This window comes from Larus michahellis, chromosome 14 (assembly GCF_964199755.1).
Source record: "Larus michahellis chromosome 14, bLarMic1.1, whole genome shotgun sequence".
NCBI lineage: Eukaryota > Metazoa > Chordata > Aves > Charadriiformes > Laridae > Larus > Larus michahellis.
Genome location: NC_133909.1, coordinates 5,465,863 through 5,488,806, shown reverse-complemented (window position 1 = coordinate 5,488,806; position 22,944 = coordinate 5,465,863). Strand labels below are relative to the sequence as shown.

At 57.6% G+C, this 22,944-nt stretch overlaps 1 protein-coding gene across 8 annotated transcripts in view; it reads right to left on the bottom strand.

The window, feature by feature from the left end:
• Positions 1–22,944, bottom strand: part of SEPTIN9 (septin 9) — a 143,682-nt gene that overhangs the window by 16,456 nt on the left and 104,282 nt on the right. For 6 of the 8 annotated variants that reach the window (XM_074607563.1, XM_074607561.1, XM_074607565.1 and 3 more), the window contains 2 exons: positions 4,314–4,505; positions 156–284 (listed from right to left, as the gene is read on the bottom strand). In XM_074607563.1, coding sequence (XP_074463664.1) covers positions 156–284; positions 4,314–4,505 — 321 coding nt within the window. Of the gene's footprint in view, positions 1–155; positions 285–4,313; positions 4,506–11,768; positions 11,851–22,185; positions 22,515–22,944 lie in introns of those variants that run through there. The other 2 variants (XM_074607568.1, XM_074607567.1) reach the window with 2 other exon arrangements.

Below are 22,944 nucleotides of genomic sequence, written 5' to 3'. Positions count from 1 at the left end.
TCTCAGCCCTGTAAGCATCTCCGGATGGTCAAAGCCATTTCAGAGAGAAGGGAGTGGAGGTTTAACGGAGGCCCACAACCCCTGCGAGCCCCTGGAGACGCAAGGCAGAGCAAGAGCAAAAGCCACAGCACCAGGTGGGATCTGCAGAGCCTCACCATGAGTGATGGATTTGATTTCAATGGTCTTGGGGATCCGCTCTTCAGAAGTCGGCTGTACAGATTTCCGGCTGATTTTGGATTTGAAGAGGGTGTTGATTAACGTGGATTTCCCCAAGCCACTCTGACCTGGAAAAGAGCAGGATAAACCACAGTCAGCACTCACTCATTTCCGGGCTATTTTTTCAGAGGCCAGAGAATGGGGATGCTCATGGACTCAGCCTGCACCGGGTCCGCGGGAGGGAGGTCAGAGCTGCTCCCCTGCAGCCTCCTCGGCTCCAGGAGCTCAAATCCACCCTGGGCAGGAGGATGCTGTGGGCAGCAAGAACCTTCCCTAGCTCCAAAGCAGCCGGCTTGCTGGGAGAGAGCAGGGCAAGAGCTGGTTCCTTGCACCCAGCTGAAATCACAGCAACCCCGAGGACAGGCAGACACCGTTGGGGATGTTCTAAGGGCTGCAGTGACCCTCAGCAGCCCTGAAGAAGGGCACGGGGACCAGGAAACCCCAGGAAGAAGCATCCTGACACATCTGTGCCTTTACCCTCCTGCAACCTCCCCTGTCCAGCTCCACAGGGAAGACTTAGGAGCCGCTTGGCAAGCCCTAAGCTGGACAGGATTAACAGCAGCAACAGCCTTCCAAACCTCATCCCTGCAGCATCCACTGCTGCTTCCCGGATGGATTTGCTTTTGCAATCGGACCAGCTGGCTGCAAGGACCCTTTTAGGCAGGTCCAGGCCAGTCCCACAAACAACGTCCCAGTAAGCACATCAGATTCCACAACTTCAGAAAAAAACCATCTCTTACAGAGAAGCTTTTTTATGCTTTATATCCCGAAGCTGAGGTCAATCCATACAGAAAAGGACACCAGCAGCTCTCAACTCTCCAAACCAGTTGTCCCGTGAGCTCAGAGAAGAATTTTTCCAAAGCAAAGAAAACAGAGAAACTCCTCTAAACCCAGGGTGCACGCACTTAGCTTTAGAACAGATGTCCTGTGCCCCCTGCAATCACTGCAGAGCTCCTACACACACCACAGGGGTCCCTTGGGCCCCGTTCTGCCAAGCCACGTTGCAGCCAGTTATCACGGCACCACTGCTGGCACGTCCCTGGCACCGCCGAGCATCTCAGCATGAAGCTAGCAAGGATTTCACTTACCTCCTCCAGCACCCCGACCCATCCAGGCTGCCAAAGGCACCCAATGCTAAGCCAACAGTAGGGTCAACCAGTACATCGGCACTGGGCATCACCTCCTGGCCAGCCCGCTCCCTGACCCAACAGCAATTTGGAGCTGAGCTCGCAACGCTACCGATGGCATGCTGCAATCCAGCACAGGAAAACCCTCTTCACCAGCCACTATCACAGCTGGGCTGTAGAAGAAACACACGGACCAGGCTGGGGGCTGGTGCTCCTGGTCCTCTGCTGCCTTGCAAACACACAGGGCCAAGCACAAACTGGTCTGGAGCTGTGGATGCAGTGAACCAAAGCAAAGCTCTTGTTGCACCACTCCATCCTTAAATGGAGCACGTGGGGAGAGGGGGGAAGCGGTGCGACACGCTGCTACAGCTCCTGGCAGTCGCCCTCTGTGTCCATGCCTGTCCAACCTGCCGGAGCCGCAGTGCCTGGAAAGGGACCAGAGGCGAGAACCGTCGTCAGCCATGGATGAGATGTGCCTCTCCAAACCGCAGCTGCAGGCTGGCCTCGCCGAGCAAAGGATGGGGCTGCACCCCGGGGACGTGCTGGCCGAGCGCAGCGTGGGCCCGCTCCCACCTCCCCGGACTGCAGCCCAGCGCCTTTCCCTGAGCTGAAATCAGGGGGGGAAAGAGCAGCTGATCTTCACTGTGCCCGGCCAGCTCTCCTCTGCTCCCAGCTGCTCTGCACCAAAAACTGAACACAAAAGATGTGCTTTGGGATTTTTTTAATCGAAGACCTTTTTTCTCACCTCCACCTTAGACAACACAGGGGTAACCTGACGTCATCCCAAAGCCTCCTCACAGAGCCTTGGTTAGCTGGCAAAACCCTTTCGAACAGGGATGCTGATACACAGGGAAGAGGATTTTCAAAAAGCCCCATCACAAGGACACAGCGTGGGCACGGTGACCCCATGCTGGCCGTGGCTCTCCATCCCCACCTCCCCTGCAGAAGACACCTCCCTCTTGGCATCTCCCACCTGTAAAACAGGCCTTGCAATGATTTCAATGCAAGGACAAATAAATGGACGGGAATAAAGGACCCAAAGCAATCCCTGGAAGCCTGACCGTTCCCTGGAGAGCCGCAGCAGGAGGAGGGCTGGCTGCTGCCTCCCAGCCTCAGCAGAGCATCCCCTCCCCGCGGGGCACCCCCCGAGGCGCTGCTCCTCCCGCATCCCTCCCCGCGTCTTCTGGGAGGGCCAGAGCTCGACTTGTTTATGCTGCCACGAATTCCCCAGCCTGTAAACAGTCAGCCCAGAGCCTGCCAAGGGAAGAACAATGTTTTCCAGCCGCGCTGCAAGCACGGGCTTTCATACCACACACAGCGCTGCCAAGGCAAAGCCGGGCCCTTTCTTTCAACATCCCTCCGCATCTGCAAAGCAGAAAGCCGAGGTGCTGCCGCGGCACAGCCTGCTTGCAGAGGGACGGGTGCCTCTTCTGGCAGGGAAACGGGGGCTCAGCTCATGCAATCTCACTTGCGGACTTTCAGGATCAGTGCCGGAATCCCTCTGTCCCGGGAGTGCTGCTCCGCTGGGAGCAAAGAGCTGGCCTTGTTAAAAAATCTTGCAAGAACTGGTTTTGCAGCGACAGGGTCTGCAGGGGTCTCCCAGCCTGGGGAGCCCTCCCCATAGATCAATTTGTGTATGAAAATATCAAAATGGGAAAGGCAGAGCATCAGCAGAGCTCGCTGGGAAGCTACAGCACCCTAATATCTTTTACTGAATCAGCAAACTCTGGATCAGGCCCTCCTGTAATCCCAAGAAGCCCCCCAGGGCTGTGGAGGGGTCTTACCCCATGGGCATCCCTGTACAAACCCGCAGCCCTACGCAACTCCTCGCAGGAGGAAGCGGGATGGCGAGACCCCATCACCTCCCACCATGCCACCACCTCCCACCACCACCTCCCACCACGCCACCACCTCCCACCAACACGCCACCTCCCCTGGGGGATCCCGGCAGGGAGAGCTGCTGACCGCCCAGCCCAGCTCACACGAGGGGCTCCGCAGGACCAAGTCAGACACCGATAGCTGGAAAAATGTAGAAAAGGCTCATTTCTTTTCCCTTTTTCCCCTTGCACGGCCTCCCATGGTGCCTGCCCAGCTCTCCAGTATACCCAGCATTTGGGGCTGGTGCAGTGGGAGCCCAGGGCTGCAGGAGCGCAGCAGCGATGCAGCCAGTGGCCTCCAGCTGAACTAAAGCTCTTTCATCCCATCCACCCTGCAGCCTCAGAAAGCTAACAAAGAGGAGCTTGCAGGCAGCAGGATTTGGACACGCAACCTTCCAGCCCGCCCTCCCTGCATGTGGACACCCTTTGGGACACTCTCATGTGCCCCTGTGCCACACTGCAGGTCCCCAGAGGTGCCACTGGTAGCAGATGCATTCAAACCGAACAACCCAGCTATGCAAACCCTCTTGCTGGTCTTCATTCCCACCAGTAAATCACACGTGGCATTTCTTCCCTGGTACTTGTACCGCGGTGGCATCTGCTGTCTGAGCTACGCAGCACAATCTCTTAAATACAAGAAAACTCACAAGAAGGAATTTTAGCCAAATTGCTAGAAATGCCAGCAAAGACTGGGGCTCTGGTGCAAGCCCTTGAGCCCTAACGTGCTCCCTGACTGCTTAACCCAGCGCAGGGCTCGCAGGAGAGCAGGCAAAGGAGCTCTCTGCAAGGCTCCGGTGAGTCCCGGCACCCCTCGGGGCGCTCCCCTTGGGGACGTGACTGTGGGTAACGCACCCCGAGACGTGGGGAAGATGCATGAGACCATGGGCCGCATCCCATCGCCAGCTTTAACAACAGCTGAATTCAAGCCAGCTCCTCGGGAGCGGGGTTTGCTGACCCCTAAGGCAAAGACCCCTGTGCTGAACCCAAGCTGCAGCTCCTGAGGAGGCTCCAGAGAGGACAAACATCATCGCAGAAGAACAAAAACGACTCGCTGAGCACGTTGCGGGCAGCTGGTGCAAGGAAAAGAACTCACCCACGACCATGATGTTGAACTCGAACCCCTGCTTCATGGCTTTCCGTCTCATCTGCTCCAGGATGGCATCTATCCCCACGTAGCCAAAGTCTGCAGCTGGTTTCTCCGGCCGCGTCGGCGCCGGCTGCTTGGGGCCGGCATCCCGTGAAGCGTCCGTCATTCCGGGTGCGTGGCTGGGAACTGCCTCTGGACCTGTGGAGGCAAAGAGAGGGTGGTCAGGGGCGGCAGGCAGCGCCGGGATGCTGCTCCTGGCAGGGAATGAAAGAAGCCGCCTGTTGCATCTGAAGCAGGAATAAAATAGGTGCCGCGTCTCCACTACTAACACCAGCACGCGGGGATTCAGGGAACCAGGAGGCTGAGAGAGAGGAGACATGTGGGATCTTCCTTTGCCTGTAATTACAGCAAATTGGGGATTCCCCTTCTTACTGGATTCACCTTGATCCCTGCCGGCATCGGCAAGCCCACCGCAGCTGAGCACAGCAAAGGGATGCTGCTACGGGGGGAGCAGCACACCAGGTCCCATGAGCAGCCGATCCGCCCCCACGGAGCGGGACCCAGCGCCGAGAAAGCCCTCGGCACGAGTCCAGGCGTTTATTTAGCAAGTGACGAGGGCTTTTAGCAACACGGCCCTGTGCCCAGGCGCTGCCATTAAAGGCTCGCGGCTGTACCCAGCCTGCCCGCTCTTCCGTCCCACTGTAATTACAGCGCTATGCAGATTGCTGGTGGGAATGCCTCGTGGCCACGTTTCGGGGAACTGGATGGCTCTGCAGACACAGAAAAGTCCTCGGTGTCTACCGACACGTGCTCTCCCCAAGCTCCAGAGGCTGCTGGCCCCAGCTGACTTCTCACGGAAAAAACCAAAAACCCAATGCGTCTGCATCAAAACGGGTCACGCCAGACAACACCCGCGCTGCCACGAAACTTTCATGGTCCCGCACTAATTCTGCCGAAACTTTCATGGTCCCGCGCTAATTCTGCCGAACCCAAACCCTTTGGCTTCCTGCAGAGACAGGGCGCTCGTCTCCCCTTCAATCGGCTCCAGGTTAGCAAAGCACTTCAGGGGAAGCAGACATACGCCTACTGCCTGATTTAACACCTTTATGACAAAAATCGGGGAACCATCCACTGCCCCGGGGACCAGGCAGGAATATCAGCTGCCGGGAAGGACAAACTGTCCCAACGCGCCGGCGGGCGACGCAACCTACTCCCACCCAGCCCCAGCTGCTCCGCATCGCCTGCAGCCGATACAGCAAGTATCCCCAAGGCAGAGCATACTCAAGGCTCAGCCTGGTCCTTGCAAGCTCCTGGAGGGACCAGCCACGCAGGGAAAGCTCCTCTAAGGCATGCACGGAGAGGCAGGTTTTAGGAAAACACACCCCGGAGAGCCCTCCCCACCCCGGGCTGCTGCTGATCGATGCCCAGGTCCCTGCAGCCACCAGCCTCAGCAACCATTTTATTTTTGTTAAGCCTTCTGCAAAGCTTATTTATTATTTAGTTGATTATTATTAATTCAAAAATATTATTATTATTTGCAAAGGACTTACTGCAAAGTCCTCAACCTCATTCTTTCAAGCTCGCAGCTCATCTCCTCACCCCACTGTTATTTCTGGCCTTTGATGAGGTGCTGCCTGGTTTTCTCCCCCTCCCTCCGAAGGGATTTGTCTGTAGGAGCGTGGCTGGTCCAAAGGGGCTCCTCCAAACACCAGCCCATCATCCCTCATCCCTCGGCAACAGGGCAGGAGCCGCGGGAGCAGCGTGGGATGGGACCCTGCTGGGGTCTGCAAGGTGGAATCGCTCGCTTCCTGCGAGCACAGCGCGCTTCCAGGCGCTCAAATATAGGCCAAGCAGGAAAAAATATAGAAAAATCATAAAAAGCAAAGCCAGAACTGATCACAAACACTGCTGGGTCACTTTTGAATATTTTTTTCCAACCCTCCACCCCGGGCTGTGCAGACCAGCGTTACTCACACACAGAGCTGTTAGGGAGCAAGCGCGCCGGAGCTGCCACGCAGGGAAACAACACGCTGCTCCTGGGCACGCTCGGACCCAGGCTCTCGCGCAGCTGGCAACGCGCTGCCACGCCGCCCCTTGCAAAGCCCCAGCGTGCCAAAGGTCTCGCCGCAAATCCCAAATTAGCCCCGTTCCAAAACGACAAGGCCAAGAGTGGAAAAAATCCCTACATACCACTAAAAAAAAAAAAGAAAAAAGAAAAAAAAGACTAAACCACGTGGAAAATATGCTGTCACCGGCAGCAGCGCTGGGTCAGGCAACGGCTTTAACTCCTGCAGGCACCGCTTGCATGCGCGGGAGAAAGCCCCACGCGCGCTGGCGCCGCGGGACGGGGCATCAGCCTGGGAAATTGTTGTAGATAAGGCCCAACAAAGTGCTCAGAGAAATTAAGAAATTAAACAAACAGAGCAGAAAGCCACCCTCTGCATGCAATAAAGACCAGGAGCATCTCCAGCACCTCCGGGCTGCTGCTCGTCTTATCAAGCTCCGCTAACGAGCTACCTGCAGCATGCCGAAGGGGCTGCCCCCCTCCCTGGGCAGGGGGACGTGTCGGCAAAGCTGTCCCCGGCACAGGGAGCAGAGGTGACGTGCTGCCTCGCCACGTTGCCTTGAATGTGAGAAGGAGAGCTCAGGCCTCCCCAGCCCCCAGCAAGACAAAAGCCGGAGGAAGCGCGGGGCGATGGCAGGCGGCGGTTTGTCACCGCCGAGCGCGCAGGCGCGCTGCCACCTGGGATGCGCTCGAGCAGCACAGCTGGCAGCGCGGCCCACGCTGCTTCGGCTCGTCTGTTGGGGGGAAAAAAAGTGATTTAAAAGGACATTTTCTTCCAGCACCTGGCTCCTGTTTGGGGAAAAATAAAATAAAAATGAAGATACTGCAACTAGGAGGGTCTGCAGGACAGCAGGGATGCAAAGACACAAACGCCCCGATAGCACCAGCGTACTCCCGAGAGAAATGCTGCAACTCAGACCTTCACTTTTCTTTTTAGCTTCCCAGCACTGAGCTGGTCTTTTCTTAGCAAGGACTCGAGCATCACTTGGCTCCAAGGGGTCCATGCCAGCAGAGGCAGGATGCGGCCGAGCCACAGGACCATTTCAGGCACAGGGACAGGGGGCTGCGGTGCCCAGGAGCACTCCTGGCAGACACTTGTCTAAAATAGAAAGATCCTAGAAATAAATTGGAGCAGAAGCGGTGGCTGACGGGGACATGCCACGGGCAGATCCTGCACTTGTGTGACCCAGGGACGGTGCCAAACCTGAGGTGATCTTGGTGCCAGCATCGCCGAGCTGCCCCTTCCAGAGGGACGGGTTAATAAACACCCGATCGTGTCAGAAATCCCCGATTGTCACCGAGTCCCCGGCAAGAGCAGGATCAGCCCTCACGCACCATCCCTTCACCAGTGCCACGCTACCAGGGCTGCCTGTCCCCCCCGGGGGGAGGGAGCTGGGGAAGCATCCTGGCTGCTGGCTTTGCCGATGGGGGCAGAGAGCCCAGAGCCTGCAGCTCCCTCCGGCTCGCCTGTTCTTGGATAAACATGAAACACGCGGTTGCACGTGCTTGTGCCATATTTAGACCTCCTCTGCCAGGGAAACCCCTCTCCACGCCGGCACGGAGATGTCAAGCCCATCAGGGCAGCACTGCACGGAGCGGGGACAGCCCCAGGGCTCCGGCCCGGGCGCCAGGCTGACTCAGGACAGCTGCTCCAAAAGGGATTTTGCCAAAAACTCCAGGCTTTTGCGCTGTAATTGTTGCATGTCAGACATGAGCCAAACCCAACATCTGCAAAGCAGCAGATGAAAGGCACCCCATGAGGGAGGGGGGGAGCCCCAGGGAGCCCCCCCGGGGAGCCCCCCGCTCCTCCTGCCAGCTGGACGCCATGCGTGGGCGGCTGTGGGATGGGCTTTGCGAAACGCTGCTGGCGAGGGGCTGCCGGCAAACGGAGGGCTTAGGAATGCCACGCTGATGCCACGCGGCTGCGGGCAGGGGATACAAACGCAGGCTGGAACCCCGAAACCCCGGACCCCAGGGCTGGCAGTCCTCCTCGAGGATTTGGGAAAGGGATCTGTAAGAGAATAACTCTTACGGAGGGTGAACTGGGAATGTCTCGTGTATCCCTGCACCCGGCCAGACCCAGCAGCTCTGTGCTCTGCTCCAGCGATGCACGGGGAGTGGGGTGCTGGTGGTCCGGGAGGGCAGAGCTGATCCTGGAGCAGTTGCCGGTCGTGGATCTGGTGCTCAGCGGCTGCACGGAGCCGCTGAGAGGGCAGGAGGCTGCACCTCTGCCACTGCCACCCATCGCATCCTTCCAGCCGCCCGCTGCCAGGTTCAATCTATCCGCACGCTCTATACGGACGCAGGCGCAATCACTGGAGAAATGCTAACACTGGGTAAACCAAAGAAACATCCCTCGGCTGCAGGAAGCACCGAGCATTTGCCACCTTTTGGTGATTCTGCAGCCGGTCCTGCAAATCTACAAGCACCCAGACACAACCAGGACAGCGGGGATAACTCCCCTTCCCTCCACACAGCAGAGACTGGAAACACCGTGGGCTGCCAGACTTGTTCGATGGGTTCACGCCAACACAGGGAGAAGATTCACAGACGCCAACAGCGGTACATCAGGGTGTGAAAACACAACTGGTTCCCAGGCAGCTGAGCATCCACAGGTGTGTTTGAGGGAGCAGCGTGGACCATCTAACCTTTCAATTTTGGGGAGCAGCAATCTTAAAAAATTGTGCCTGTAGGGTGTAACAGACACGCTTTTAGGACCAAAGAGTGAATTTATAGTTCCTGCTTAACTGCAGCCGGCCGGGACCGCGGCCTCTCCCCTTTGCACACCGACCCGGTGACCACAAGCTATGGAAACGGATCCAACCCACGGAAGAGGTGGCAAAGCCACAGCTTTCCCTTCCGAGGGGACAGGAGGAGTTGGGAGGGAGGCGGCAAAGCCGGGGCTGGATGCAAACCCAGCGTGGCCCAGGCACCGCCGCTCTCTTCAGCTGCCTGGTCAGAGCCACTGCGGGATCCCCAGTGCCAAACACCGGACCCATGCTGGTCCCACAGGGATGCGTGGGTACCAGGGAATGCGAGGCACAGCTCAGTCCAAAACTGGGGGGGCAGCCAGCATCTCGGAGGGGCAGAGCTGCCACCCCCACAGACCCTGCAGCACCAAACTGCAACTAAGGGACGTTTCTATTATTTGATTGCAGTCACCTGAGCACAGCTGGCACAGCCAGCCCCAAGCTGGAGCCTGTCCCTCGCATCCCTGGGCACCAGGCTATGGTTTCAGGCTGGCCGTCAGCCCGGACCCTCCTACCACCTGGTAACGTTTCCTTCTCAGCTTGCATTTCCACCCAGGTGCCAACAGACACGACCTAGAAATAGCAGAGGATGCTTAACTACACTTCATTAGACCAAATCCGCCTGTCGGATAGGTGGCCGGGTACCTCTTGAGCATGTGAGATGCTCCAGGTACGAGGCCTTTTATTCATGTGAGGAGGACAAATCCATTTTCAGAGATCAAAAAAGGAACAGCGATTCCTGCTCTGCAGCGAATCACCACCTTCGTTAGGTGACCAGGCAGGGCCACAGCAGCGAGCCACGGGCACGCACCGCCCAGCTCCAGCCATCCTCGCTCGCCGCCTGCGCTTCCGTCCTCGCTCACTGAGCGCTTCCCCCTCCCCGCTCCGGAAACGTCCTCTGCAGTCACCCCTCCATCCTCCGCAGTCACCCCTCTGCAGTTCTTTCATTTACAAGAGATGGATGCTCCAGAGCTCCCCATCGCTGCTTCCCTTCCCAGCTTAACCCTCCGGCTGCCACAGGCATTTCTGGGCCGGGATGCAGCTCAACCCAAAGGTCAAACCGTGGTGCCAGCTTTGCCTGGACACATTCTCAAGCGCTCACAAAGTGCCATCTGTGAGCTCAGATGCAAGTCCCTGCACCACCTCGGCGTGCCCCAGGTACAGCATGAGGCCGACCACCACCTACCCTGGCCCCGACACGTGCCAGCCCTTGCGGCGCGGTCGGCAGCCATACATCCTCATTTCTCCAACCACATGAGGCAGCAGCTCTAAACCACTCACAGAGACCTGCAAGGAGCTGTTACGCTGTTTTGTTTGCCCGGAGAAGTTTAAAAGGAAGGAGATGATCATAAACAACCCCAAATCTTGCCTGCTCCGGTCTTGCAAACCGAGCTCTGAGACTCGGGCACACGGAGGTCTCTGGCCACTGAGCCCCGAGAGCTGGCCCCAAGAGACCAGCCCTGCCTCGCTGGGGGCAACCCCATGGCAAGGGAACTCTCCCGCACACCAACACCAGGAAAAGCCGCTCCATCACCCAGGGGGGTCCGAGGACCCACACAAAGCTGATTCACCCGTGGGTCTGGGGAGGGGACTCCCTCCCAACCCCTTGTCCACCCCGGGCGATGGTGTTCAGCGCAGGAGGGATGTGGAGACCCTTCCCAGCCCCTGGCAAGAGAAAGCACCTCTCACCCCTGCCACCGCTCCTCTGCGGAGCTCCGGGCTTGGAAAACAAAGAGGCAGGCAGCGCAAACTTGGCTGGCCCAAAAAGGGCCGCAGGAGCCACGTGGGGCACCTGGGCACAGGCACCTGGTGTGGCTCTGTGTGCCCAGAGCCACCCACGCCTGACCGAGTTACCCACTTCTGCAGCTACAGCAACAACAAATAAAATAAAATAAAATAAAATAAAAAGGCAAGCCAGCGGCATCAGGGCTGCCATCACCCTGAGGTACAGGAGAACGAGGAGGGATTTACTCCCTGGGGCTTTTTTTTCTTGTTTGTTTGGTTTTATTATTATTTTTTTTTTCGGGATTTTTTTTTGGTTTTTTCCTTTGTTTTGTTTTTTTTTTGGGGGGTTGGGTTTGTTTGGGGGTTTTTTGGATTCTTTTTTCGTTTCTTTTTTTTGGGGGTTGGTTTTTTGTGTTGTGTTTTTTTTTTGTTTTCGTTTTTTTTTTTTTTTTCTCCGAAGGGCAGCTGTGCCCCAGACACCCCCCCACCCAGAGCCCGTTGATGGGGGGGCCGCAGCAGCAGCAGCGGGGCGGCCGGGACCCCGCAGGAGGTACCCCCCCCCCCCGCCCCCGGACACAGCCGCTATTCATCCCCGGACAATGCCGGCATCGCGGCCAGGCGGCCGCCGAACAACGGCCCCGCTTGTGGGGCGCAGGGGCGAGAGGGGCCGAGCTGGGGGGGGGGCTGCGGGACGAGCTCCCCCCCCCTCCTCCCCGGGTACCCCTGTCCCGGCACCCCCACGCCGCGCCCGGCTGCCCGGGGTCCTCCGTGGGAACCGGCGGGCCTCCCTCACGCCTTCAGCCCCTCCCCTGGAATAATTCACCCCCCCCCAAAAAGCAATCCCCCCCACCCCCCCCGCCTCATCACCCACTCGCCCCCCGACCTCCGCGGAGCCCCCGCCCCCGGGCACCGGCGACTCACCCGCGGCGGCGGCGGCTCCGGCAGCCGGCGGCTCCCCGCCTCCTCCCGCGCTGCCCTCCGCCTCCGCCCCCACCGCCCTTCCTCCTCCTCCTCCTCCCCCATCACCCTGCCTCCTCCGCCTCCAGCCCGGCCCGGGGGGATGGAGCCTCTTCCCGGGAAGTTTGTTTCGCCCCAGGGCGGTTTCCATCCCCCGGCCGCTACGAGCCAGTTCCGGACCTGGCGGGGGGCTCGTCCAGGTTAAGAGGGGGAAGGGGTTTGGGGGCCATGAGAAGCAGCACGTCCCCCCACCCGCGGTGCCCACGCAGGGAGGGGATCGGTGCTGGGCATTTCCACGAGAAAAGAGCGAGGTTGGGACAAACTCAGCGTCCCCATCCCACTCCCACCAGCAGATCCCGCCGTCCATCCCACTGCTCCAGGGATGAAGGGGCATGGCCCCATCCCACCCCTTTTGGCACTCGCCAGCGCTGAAACTTGCCTTTTGCTTTCAAGTAGCCTGAAATTCCCCCAGCAGAGACCAAAACCCATCTCCGGTGGGTGTTAACGCTGCTGATTTTGCTCACTTCGGGCTCACTTTGCTCTGCAGCTCTTTAAAGACCCCCCTGGGCAGCACCTCACATCCCAGCCACCACCCAGCAGCCTGCCTGCTTTTTAAAATCACATCAATTAAGCTGAATAAACATATTATCCATGTCCACAAGCCCTTCCTGCCTTCCATCTTGATTACCAGAGCTTCACCACCACCGCTCTCCCACCAGCGGAAAGAAGGGCCCCAGCAGGGACACAGCGATGTGCGGGGGGCCAAGCGGGTGGGCTGCACCATCAGCCCTGCTCCCATCGGCAGCGTGGGGTCCCGGTGGGTGTTGGCGTGGGTCGAAGCCCCCTGGGTGCTGCTGGGCAGTGGGAAGCCCAGGGCAGCAGGCGCAGAGAGCCCAGCTGCAGGGCCAGGAGCAGAAGGGGCTCTCTCTCCCATCACGCCCAAGATGCAAAGCCAGCCTTGCCTCCTTCGGACCTCCGGGTCTGACATGTTACTTTGACCTATCCTGTGATCTCAGGATATTTTTTCCCCGTCAGCTCCCTGCGGTTCTCAGAAGATCTGCATTCCCAGAGACGACAAAAGGGTTAAGAAGGATTTGCACATTTGCAGTCCTCAATACCCACAGGACTCCATTTCCCATGCACAGCACACAAGCCAAGGGCTAGTACTTGCCCATCCTTTTTAACCTGTTATCAGCATCACCGGACACCGCTGTCAAACTCCTGCTCCAGAGGCAAACCCTGCCACCCATGACACCCCAACCGCAGGCCACCCTTCCTTATCACCCATGGCTCTCGTCTGGCTGTCACCTTTCTTCTCCCCTTCCGGAGCACCGGCAGCAGCGGCTCTTCCTCCACCCAGTGCCACCACGGCACGCTGGCCTGCCAGCATCCTCTGCCCGCTACGCCCGGAAAGGCTGGCGTGGGCTGCCCTGGAAACGATGGGTGCTCGGGGGGGGCCGAGTCTCGCGTCCCCCCGCTTCAGCCAGTGCCACAAATAACCAATTTCTGAGAAACTTCCACCCAGGCAGGAAACCCAGCCTCAATCTGCTTACACTGCAGCTGCGCGGTGCTTTCTGCTGGATTACACCACTTTTTATGACTTAACAAAGCTTTAACCCCTATCAATGGGCATTAGCGTTTTAATCTCCCTAATCTCCAGGAAAATCCGATGCTAGATGCCAAACTGGGCTTGCCTGAGAAGCAGCTGGGTCTGTTTGCAAGTCACTCCGGTCTTGCGTTAGCTGGAAAAAAGGGAGCAGAGGTGGAAAGCAGCTCAGCCCGGCCCTGCAAAGCTCCTCCGTGCTCGCTCAGGTGCTGCGCTTCCACGGGGAATAAGGGAGGGATCTCAGGTGCACGTGGGCTTTGCGGATGCGATCCACCCTCCGTGTCCCTGCCACTAAACGAACCACATCCATAACACTGTGCGGGCGTTAAGCGCCCAGCACAGGGTTCGCTTGCCCAAACCAAGACCGGCAGCAGAGGGGTGAACACAAGGTGCTCGGCCACGCGAACCAACACCTCCTTCCGTGGTGTTATTTTAACACGTTGAAACCACAGATGTGTTTTGGTCTTGCTCATGAGCTGAAAAAAAGCAGCCATAGAAAAGTTCCCCCCCTGCTCACTGAAGCAGGATGGGAGCCCACGCGGCTTGTGAGCTGTTTTTCAGATTAATTCATAGAAAATGTTTTGTTTCAACTCCTATCTCATCCTTCCCAGAAAGAACCTGAGGTGGGGGAGCGGGCAGCTCAGAAGGACACTGAAGTGGCATCCTTGGCCTCAAAGCAAATAAGTACATTGGGCTCTGCTACCCGTGCTTGTCCTTGTGAAGGCTGTCGGGTGGCTTTGGGGCTGTTTGCACAGAGGAGCCACTCGCAGAGGGACAAACAGCCACCTCCGGGAGTTGTTATTACAGGAGAAGCTCCCTATTCCTGAAACTCTTCCTCACTTATTCCTGCACGTTTCCTTACCCCTACAGTGCAAATGAACAGGAGAAGGATTAAGTGACTTGCCCAGGGTCAGGCAGAAAACTTAAAACCGAGCCAAGAACTGGATCCAAATCCCCCATTTCAGAGTTTTAAAATCACGAAGTCATTGTTTTTCTCTTTAAAAAAAGTTATAATCAGAGTTAGGGGCAATTCTAGCAAGGGATTCTTCCTGTTCTAAGTCATACCTAGTGACTTGAACTAACTACAGATCCAGTTTTTGGGCTCACAACTAATCCAAAATAATAAGGTTCCTGCCTGCCTTACGCAGTTCTATCTGTACTACTTTACCTGAGACCTTTGCAGATGAAAGCAGGTCCCCATGTCACAGCCGCACTGCACAGGGCGGTGGGGACGAGCCCCGGCGTTAGCACTGGGCTGGTAGGGCTCAGTGGAGGTGGTGGTCCACGGCTGGTCCAGCATCGCTGCTCAAGAAAGGCTGGGAGGCAGCGGGAGGAGCAGATCACCAGCGATGGTTTCCGTAGTACCTGAGTTTGGGGGAAAATCCCCACCATCCATGGTCTTCTACCTTGCACCAGAAAACTGCCCGCCAGCGGGGCTGTCCCCCGGCCATGCCAGCCCTGCTCCAGCACCGCGGCCGTCCCCAGCACCAGGCAATGCTCTGCTCTTGGCCAACACATGCTCCAGCTCCAACCACAGCTCTGAGGAATAACCGGCATCTGCAAACGAAGACAGCTCCACCAGGACTAGCCAGCCTGCGAGGGAGACCTGCAGGGCTGCCAACAGAAATCTTTCACCCCAAGCTGCCCAACTCTAAGAAAACTTCAAATCCCTTGAATACGGGGAGCACGAGCAGGATGTCTTTTCTCGCAGGAACACTGACGGGACATTTCTAATTTGTACTGCACCAATCCCCAGTTAAAAGTGCAGCGTTAGGGCTTAGTAAATTATTTTTCTTGTTTTAACAGTGCAGCAATGCTGACCACCAGCAAGTCCCCAGTGACTTCGACGGATAGCTGGAAATCCTGCCAGCTATATTTATAATCTCGGATCAATAGGAGAAGGAAAAGCACATCCAGAGACCTTGGTAAAGCACCAGCGAGCTCAGTGGAAGGCAGCATGACCGAGAAAAGGACGTCGGCTTGGAGAGCACAGGACCAAAATTTAATTTTTCAAACACTGAAAGAGACACCGTCACTTTTGGCAGGAGCAGAAAGGATGTCTCCTTACCAGGAACACCTAAAACAAACCCCAGCACTTTCCTAAGAGCCTGGCTGCAGGTGTCAGCAGCCGGGAAGGGCTCTGGCAGGTAGCCACCATGGCCACCGTGGTCCCTTCTGAACGTGCAGGGTAACTCTCCGGAAGGTCTGTCGTGGTAAGACCTGCAGGACAACGATATTCCCTCCCTTCTGGCTGTACTGGACTGTCAAGTCGATAGATGATGCCGTGTTTATTTCTTTCAAGCTACCTGGTTTTCAGCATTAAGCAGCTTATCTGAGCAGCCCATATCAGACATCTCTGCAGGTATCACATCGGTTCCCTCATAAAAGGAGTTATTTTGTGGCTTAAATCTCCCGTGACTGAGACAGCAGTGGAGCAGCAGGTACCACGGGGTGCAGGCGCTGCCGGGAACATCTCGGGGCCCTGCAGGCTCCATCACACGGAGCAGGGACGTCCTGAGCCAGCACAGGGAGCGACCACCATCAACCCCTCTGTGCCCTGGCCAGCAGCAGGCAGCGGAGCATGCCAGCATCATCAAACCGTGGCTGTTTTGTGGAACCCGTGTTGCGCACAGCGCCAGGACTGTGCCCACTGCACCAAAAGCCAAGCGCTCCTCCACCCAGACACCTCCAGTCCCTTCCCGTTCTCCAGGAGAGGAGGAAGGAAGGAAGGAAGGAATTATTTCACAGGCTGCCATCAGCCAGCGCACGCAGCTGGCACCATGTCCTTGGCGTGAGTCACCCACTCCCTGGGGAGGCTGTGCCTCACTTCCCAGCATCACGTCCCACTCCCCAGGGAGGCCGTGCCTCCCTTCCCAGTGTCACATCCCAGCAGTGCCCCAGCAGCAGACTCCCTTCCTCCGGCGCATTTCTTCTGCAGAGGATCTGCAGTGTCTGCTCCCTTGAGCGGGGAAGGCAGGAGGCTCCTCACTGTGCTTGAGTAATCCATCATTTTCCAGAAGGGAATGGGCTTTGCTAGGAAGCTACTCCGGGATCACAAATATTTGGAAAAAGCAAGAAAAAAACCTCCATTCTTCCCAACACCCCCCACCCTTGCAGGGCTTTGGCCACTGGTGTGCTGGTTTGCACGGACATGAAGCGCACACAGCACCTTCCAGGCAACTCCCCCCCACCCTGCCGCAGCTCTGAGCACAGGTTTTGCTCAGCGGGGACCGGTCTGCCCTGGCACCAAAACGCTGCGGCTCGGAGTCACCGTGAGAGCTCCGCAGATGGCACAGCACGGCCCCGCCGGAGGCTTCCTCCAGCACTTCACTCCTTCGGCCACTGCCTTTTCTTTAGGAGCCATCCCTCGTCCCTCCTCCACAAGGGCATGACCTACTCCAGACACCCCCCCCAGACTATCACGAAGGACAAATTACCCTCAAAAAGGGTAAAGCAAAACCCTTCCGCACATCACGCCGCCGGCATCTCGGAGTCCTGCTCCACCAAACCCCCACATCCTGCCCTGCGGAAAGTGGGGGGGCAGACGGACCCTCTGCGGGTCTCACACGCCAAGGGGCACCTCGCCGGGGTCCAGCACTTCTCGCCGCTGCCTGTTTCTCTCACCATGGTCAAAGCGGACTCGGCAGCAGGGGATGAGGATAAGTTTGGTAAAATATATGACCTTTGCAAGGGGGGAATGGTATGGAGTGAAAAATTCGGGTCACCCCACAGCTCAAGCAAACTCGTTCAAGTAGTTTAAACTCTATTTTGCCCCAAAGTGGCATTTCCTCCTGAGATGGGGTGATGCTCAGGCACCTAGATGGGGCGACGCTCCAGCATTTCCCAGGCAGTGACATCCCCGGGGGTCATGGTATCCACCCGCTATGACCAAGCTGCAACGTGGGTGCTGGGGTGTCCTAAGGGTCCCTGCAGACCCTGCGCACACCCAGGCCCATCACCAGCAGCGCCATGGATGCACGTCTGTGCAAGCTGCCCGTAAAGGGCGTTTCTCCATCCTTTGTGTGCTTCCCCTTTTAAACCTATAAATTCCCTTTGGAGGTAAAGAAGAAAGAATTTAGGGCACCCTAACCTTGAAAAGAAGGGAAACTCCTTTGCTCCAGCTCCATTCAAGCCGCCAAGCTGCCGGGCTGTCTCCTGCAGCTTAATTAATAGCAACCCGTCCCCAGCAAGCTGCTTGTAGGCCAGCTGTCTCCTCTGATGGAGGTGCTTTTCTAGGAAGAATAGTGCTTTGTATTTTGATGGGGAAAGGTCAGGAGGACGAGGGGGAGGAGGAGGACGGGTGGGAGGGAAGAGCGTTGCTTCCCCACAGCTCTTGGCGCGTGAGCGAGTCCCACTCGATCCCCATCTGCTCCTGGGGTCAGATCTGGGAGATGGCGGCACCCGTCCATCAGCCTTGGGGCGATCGCATCCTAACACTCAGCAGAGCAGAGGGGCACGGGGAGAATTCAGAGTCATGGTCTGCAGGCCCACTGCTGCCAGGAGGCCTGGCGAGCTCCGCCTGGGGACGCTGACATGGTCCAGGACCCCCCATAGGGAAATCCCTGCTCTGCTCTTATCAGGAGCCACCCTGATAACAGCACAGATCCATGCTGCAGGGAGCCGCCGCTGAGCACCCCTGCCAGCTCTGCCAGGCCACCAGAAAGGGATGGTCCCTGCTGCCGTTTGGCTTTTGCATAAATAAATAAGCCAAGCTGAGGCTGAGCGCAATGCGGACGAATCCAAGGCGATGCAGTAACACGGCACAGTGGAGGAAAAAAGGCAAAATGGACCCAAGGCCTGAGCGTGGGCATGAGATGCTGACAGCCACCAGTCCCCAGGGCACGGCCATGAGATCGCCTTCATTTCTGCTCGGACACGGCAGATAAGAGCCAAACACCAAGTACCAAACCAAGCCGCCTCCTCAGACCCTGGGCAAGAGAGCCAAGGGCTTCCCTGGAGCTGAACAGGCGCTTTCTGCCCGCAACCGCCCTGCTGCAGCCTGGGAATTAAGTCCTCCAGCTCTCCGGACAAAAGGATGCTCCTGCCCCAGCCCCTGCCAGCGCCCAGCTGGGCACCATCGCCCCGGGGAGCACCACAACACCGTAACTGCTCTCCAAGGAGCACACAGGCAGCCCTCCCGCTCTCGCCAGCTGGCCCAGCCTCTGCACTCGATGACTGTGACTTTTGTCCCCTCCCTGTCCCACTCATGTCTGTCTGTGCCACCTAGGCAGCCTGGAGCCGTCCCAGCACGGAGAGGGCTCTGGTCCCAGTGCAGGACTGGGGCGCATCTCCCCTTCCACCAGTTTATCTGGGGGAATAAAGAGATATAAAGAAAAAGAAAGGCAGCAGCAGAAAGCAGCGTTAGGGCAGGTCCCTGTCCCACACACATGCCAACACCGTCCCCTACCCAAGCACCAAAGCTTTGCCATTTCAGTCCCCGGCTTTGCAGGGGGAGGACACAGCCCGCAGTGCCACCCCTTCCACCCAGAGCCACCAAGCAAAAGGTCCCCGTTGCTTAGCAAAGGGCCATTCATCACCAGCACTGTGTGGGATGAGAAAGGGTTAACCCGCTGCAGCTGAGCCAGAAATACCATCCAGGACAAAGAGAGACTTCATGTCACCAGCGTCCGCCCAGCGCAGAAGAAGGGGCCTTAATCCGATTCCCAAAGAAAATGTGGCTTTTACAGCCCGGCTTGGCCAGGCCCCTCCAGCAAGTTTTGCATCCGCAGCAAGTGTTAACCCAGTTTGGGAGAGGGCCAGAAAACTGCAAGAGAAATCACTTTTCCACAAGTTGGTGAGAAGGGAGAGCCGGGTGGAGGTGGCTGGACCCAGGCGGCGTCACTGCAGCGGGACACGGGGGGATGCAGCCATCTCAGCCTGGCGAGGTCTGATGGCCCCAAAGCAACCCCAGAGCAACCAGACTTCATCACTAGTTCTCGTGTGATTTAGCAGCAACCGGAGAAAGCATCACTGCCAAATTCCCACCGGGTGATGCTCGGCCTAATGCAATGGCAATTAGGGCGTATGGGAAGGGACCCACGAGGGATCCCAACACTGCCCGGCATTTTGGGGACCACGTTTCGGGATGATGAGGGTGAGCTGGCATGAGGCAGAGAATTTCAGGGTGTTAATGGCAGAGCTCTGCCTCTTTCTGCAACCAGGACAGGAACCTCAGGGAGCAAAGCCAGGGATGCTGCTGGGAAGCAGACGGTGCTCACACCCGCTACGGATGCGGACAAATAGTCTTTGCCTTCATCTCCCAGCTGACACCCGGGCACAGGTCCCATGGTGCTGTGTCCCCGACAACTACACCCCTAGAGCAAAAGGGGTTCACCAGCCTGGCCCCTCTGCCATGGCTCCTTCCCACCGCCACGGCCCCATGCTCTCCTGTTACCTTGAAATTCCACATGCCCACTTCTCATGGGATTTTTGGACAGGCACTTCTAGGACGCCACTGAGCTGTATGTGCAACATTAACTCTTTCAGGCCAGTTTTTGTTATTATTTTTTAACAAACGAGCTAGCTTTACTGTACACTTCTCCACAAAGCACCTACCAAGTTTTAGAGATAAACGAAATATAGTTGTGTTCAGACACAGAGCCACAGCACCAGCAGGCGTACCCCCAGGAGACCCGTCCTTCCCTTTCCCTCGTACCGGAGTGAAGCTCGGACACATTATCCAAGGACCAACATCTCCAGCACAGGTTTCGCCCAGCCCCAGCGTAGCCTTGATAGGGCTGGATGCGGCATCACAACCATACAGAAATCACAGCATTTAAAACCACAGGCTATAAAAATTCCACTGTGCTCAGAGAGGGGAAGTCTGGATTCCCCATGGAGAGGCGTCCAGGAACTGCCACTGCCAGATTATTAGCCACCGAGCCATTAGACCCCACCGCATCTGCATACCTCGAGCTACGGCTAGCACATACTAGTGAGGATATACGTGCTTAACGGCTGTGAGGTCAAACACATTCAACCCACCACCATCGAGTTACCCACGAGCCCCGCAGCCACACAGGTATTTCACTCTCAACACGGAAAATCACGGACTGCAACTACAAAAGCATGGAGGGGTCACAGCTCCCAGGGCTATCGCAGTCCTCCAGGTACTCCAAAATGTATTTTTTCTACCCCGACACATCCTTATCTGCACTCAGGATGCCCTTACAGCAGGGCTGTAAGCAGGGCACACACCCTGGATGGCTGTACCCCTCCTGGATGCTGTATCCTGCAATCTGGAATCACACCCGGACAGGGCAATGGCACTTAGAGGTTCGCATGTAATCGCAATTCTTGCTAGTTTTTTTTTTTTTTTCACAGAGTGGTGCCTGAGCTGCTACTCATCTCAAAACCAAAGCTCGATCGAGCGTTGCCTGCACATGCAAATCTCCCATCACCCGGCCCAGGCCCACATTATCTCGCAGGGGAATTCAATCAAACCAACGCTCGTTAGTGCCGGGGAGCCCAGGACCCTCAGCCAGCACGTCTCCACCAGCGGGGTAACATCTCTTCCCACCCTAGAGCTGCACTACTGGCCTGCTCCATCTGCCGCACCCAGCATCCAGGGCGCCCGGAATTCAATAGAATTAAGCAACTTACTTCACACAAGTGATATTTAACCCCAAACTTGCCTGGTGCTACAGTTGGATGTTCCTGTGTTCCTCTGGTCCCTGCGTTCGTGCAAGTCCACCCTTGAAAGCTGTGCAGGACACGCGGCTGCTCAGCTCACAGAGGGCTGGATGCTCCAAAGAGGGGTTTGGGAGTGAGATGGAGTGACCTGTGATTTATGGAAGGGCAGACACAAGGCTCTGTCAGTGCCCTCTGGCCCTAAACTACAAAACCTCATAGAAACCCTATATAGACAGCCCAGTGTATCGCTGAAAGCCACGGTATTAGGCAACAATATCAGCCCCATTGGAGCCCAGCTGCTCCCCTGGCCTCTATCTGCCCTCACAGAGCAGGAGATAGTCACGGCCCTGAATACGTCAGCTCAGATCCATCCCGGATGCTTCTTCCCTGAATGAAGTGTGGTCACACCAGGGATGGATATAAAAAGCATGGGACGAAATCCTCTGGCACGAAGCCTTTCCCGCGCAGAGGCTGCCCGCAGGCAGGACCAGCAGGGGAAACCTCCCTCCCTGTCTACCTCCGAGGGGTGCAAAGGTGCCGGGTGACAGCAGATCATCAGGATACGAAGGAAAAAGAGGGATTTTGGCACGCACACTGCACACGGCCAGGGGTGCCCCTGCCCGGGACCCCCAGCCTCTGCCGGACTGAGGCATACGAGAAAAACCACGCACTGAGCACGTCCTGAGGGTTCCCACTGTGTCACTTAAACACCCGCATTCTCAATCCTCCACGATTGCTGTGCAAACAGCCGTCATGAGTGACGAGAGAAGAATCAGGAGGTGCCACTAAAATTAAAAAAAAAAAAAAAACCAAAAAAAACCCAAAAAAAGATAAAAAATAAAGGAGCGGGGGTGGGGGGGGGGAAATCAAGTTTCCCACTGCCGGCCTGCATTGGTTCGCACCGCTACGATGCTCCGACACGGCCCGGAACCGAACTGCCCGAGGGGACCGCGGTGTCCCCGCACACCCACGGCAGAGCGGAGCGCGGCGGGACCCGGCTGCCGGCCCCGGCCCCGCCGAGAGCCCGCCTCCTCCGGAGCCCCCAGCCGCTGCCCTACCGGCCGCCGCTTCTCCCCCTCCCGCCCCCGCCCCCCCCCCCCCACCCCGGGACCCCCCCCAGCCCCGGGGTCCCCCCGCACTCACCCGGGCGGCCGCAGCTCCCGCGCGGGGCCGGAGGCGGCGGGGGGAGGGAGGGGGTTGGACGGGGCTGGTTCAAAAGAGCCAATTAAAGAGAAAAGCCGGGGAGAAAAAAAAAAAAAAAAAAAAAAAAAAAGAAAAAAAAAGAGACGCTGTCGGGGCGGGGGGAGGCGAGTCCCGCTCCTCCTGGGCACCCGCCGCCTTGCTGGGGACAGCGAGGAGCGGCCGCCGCCCCCCCCACGGGGCTGGGGGGTCCCGGAGGCAAGAGCCCGAACATGTCCCCTCCCTGGAAGGGATCAGCCCTCCCCTGGCAGGCAGCTGGGCATCCTCAGCCTCCTGCTTTTTTTTTTTTTTTTTTTTTGGGGGGGTGGGGGTGTCCCCAGGGCTTCAGGTGCATCGCCCATGTGCCCTGGGGACAGGCTGCAGCTCAGGTTTGGGAGGGCTGAGTGTGCGCTGGGGCAGGATGGGTGGGAGGAGGGGAGAGCAGGAGGATGCTTTTGGGGACCATTTCCCACATGGGCACTGAGAGCTACAGAAAAGGGTCAGCGAGAGGAGGGTTCCCCCACTGCCTCGTTGGCCTGGAGCCCTGCACCACCCACCAGCACCCCCAAGGATGCCCAATGGGCATCCCCAGTGCTCATCAGGACAAGGGGCCATCAAACACCAGGAGGATCCTTGCCCATCAGTTCACAACCAACTTCCAGAGCAGAAACCAAGGAGAGAGACAACCACGGGCTGTCAGCCCTCCATTATGTCACCAGACAC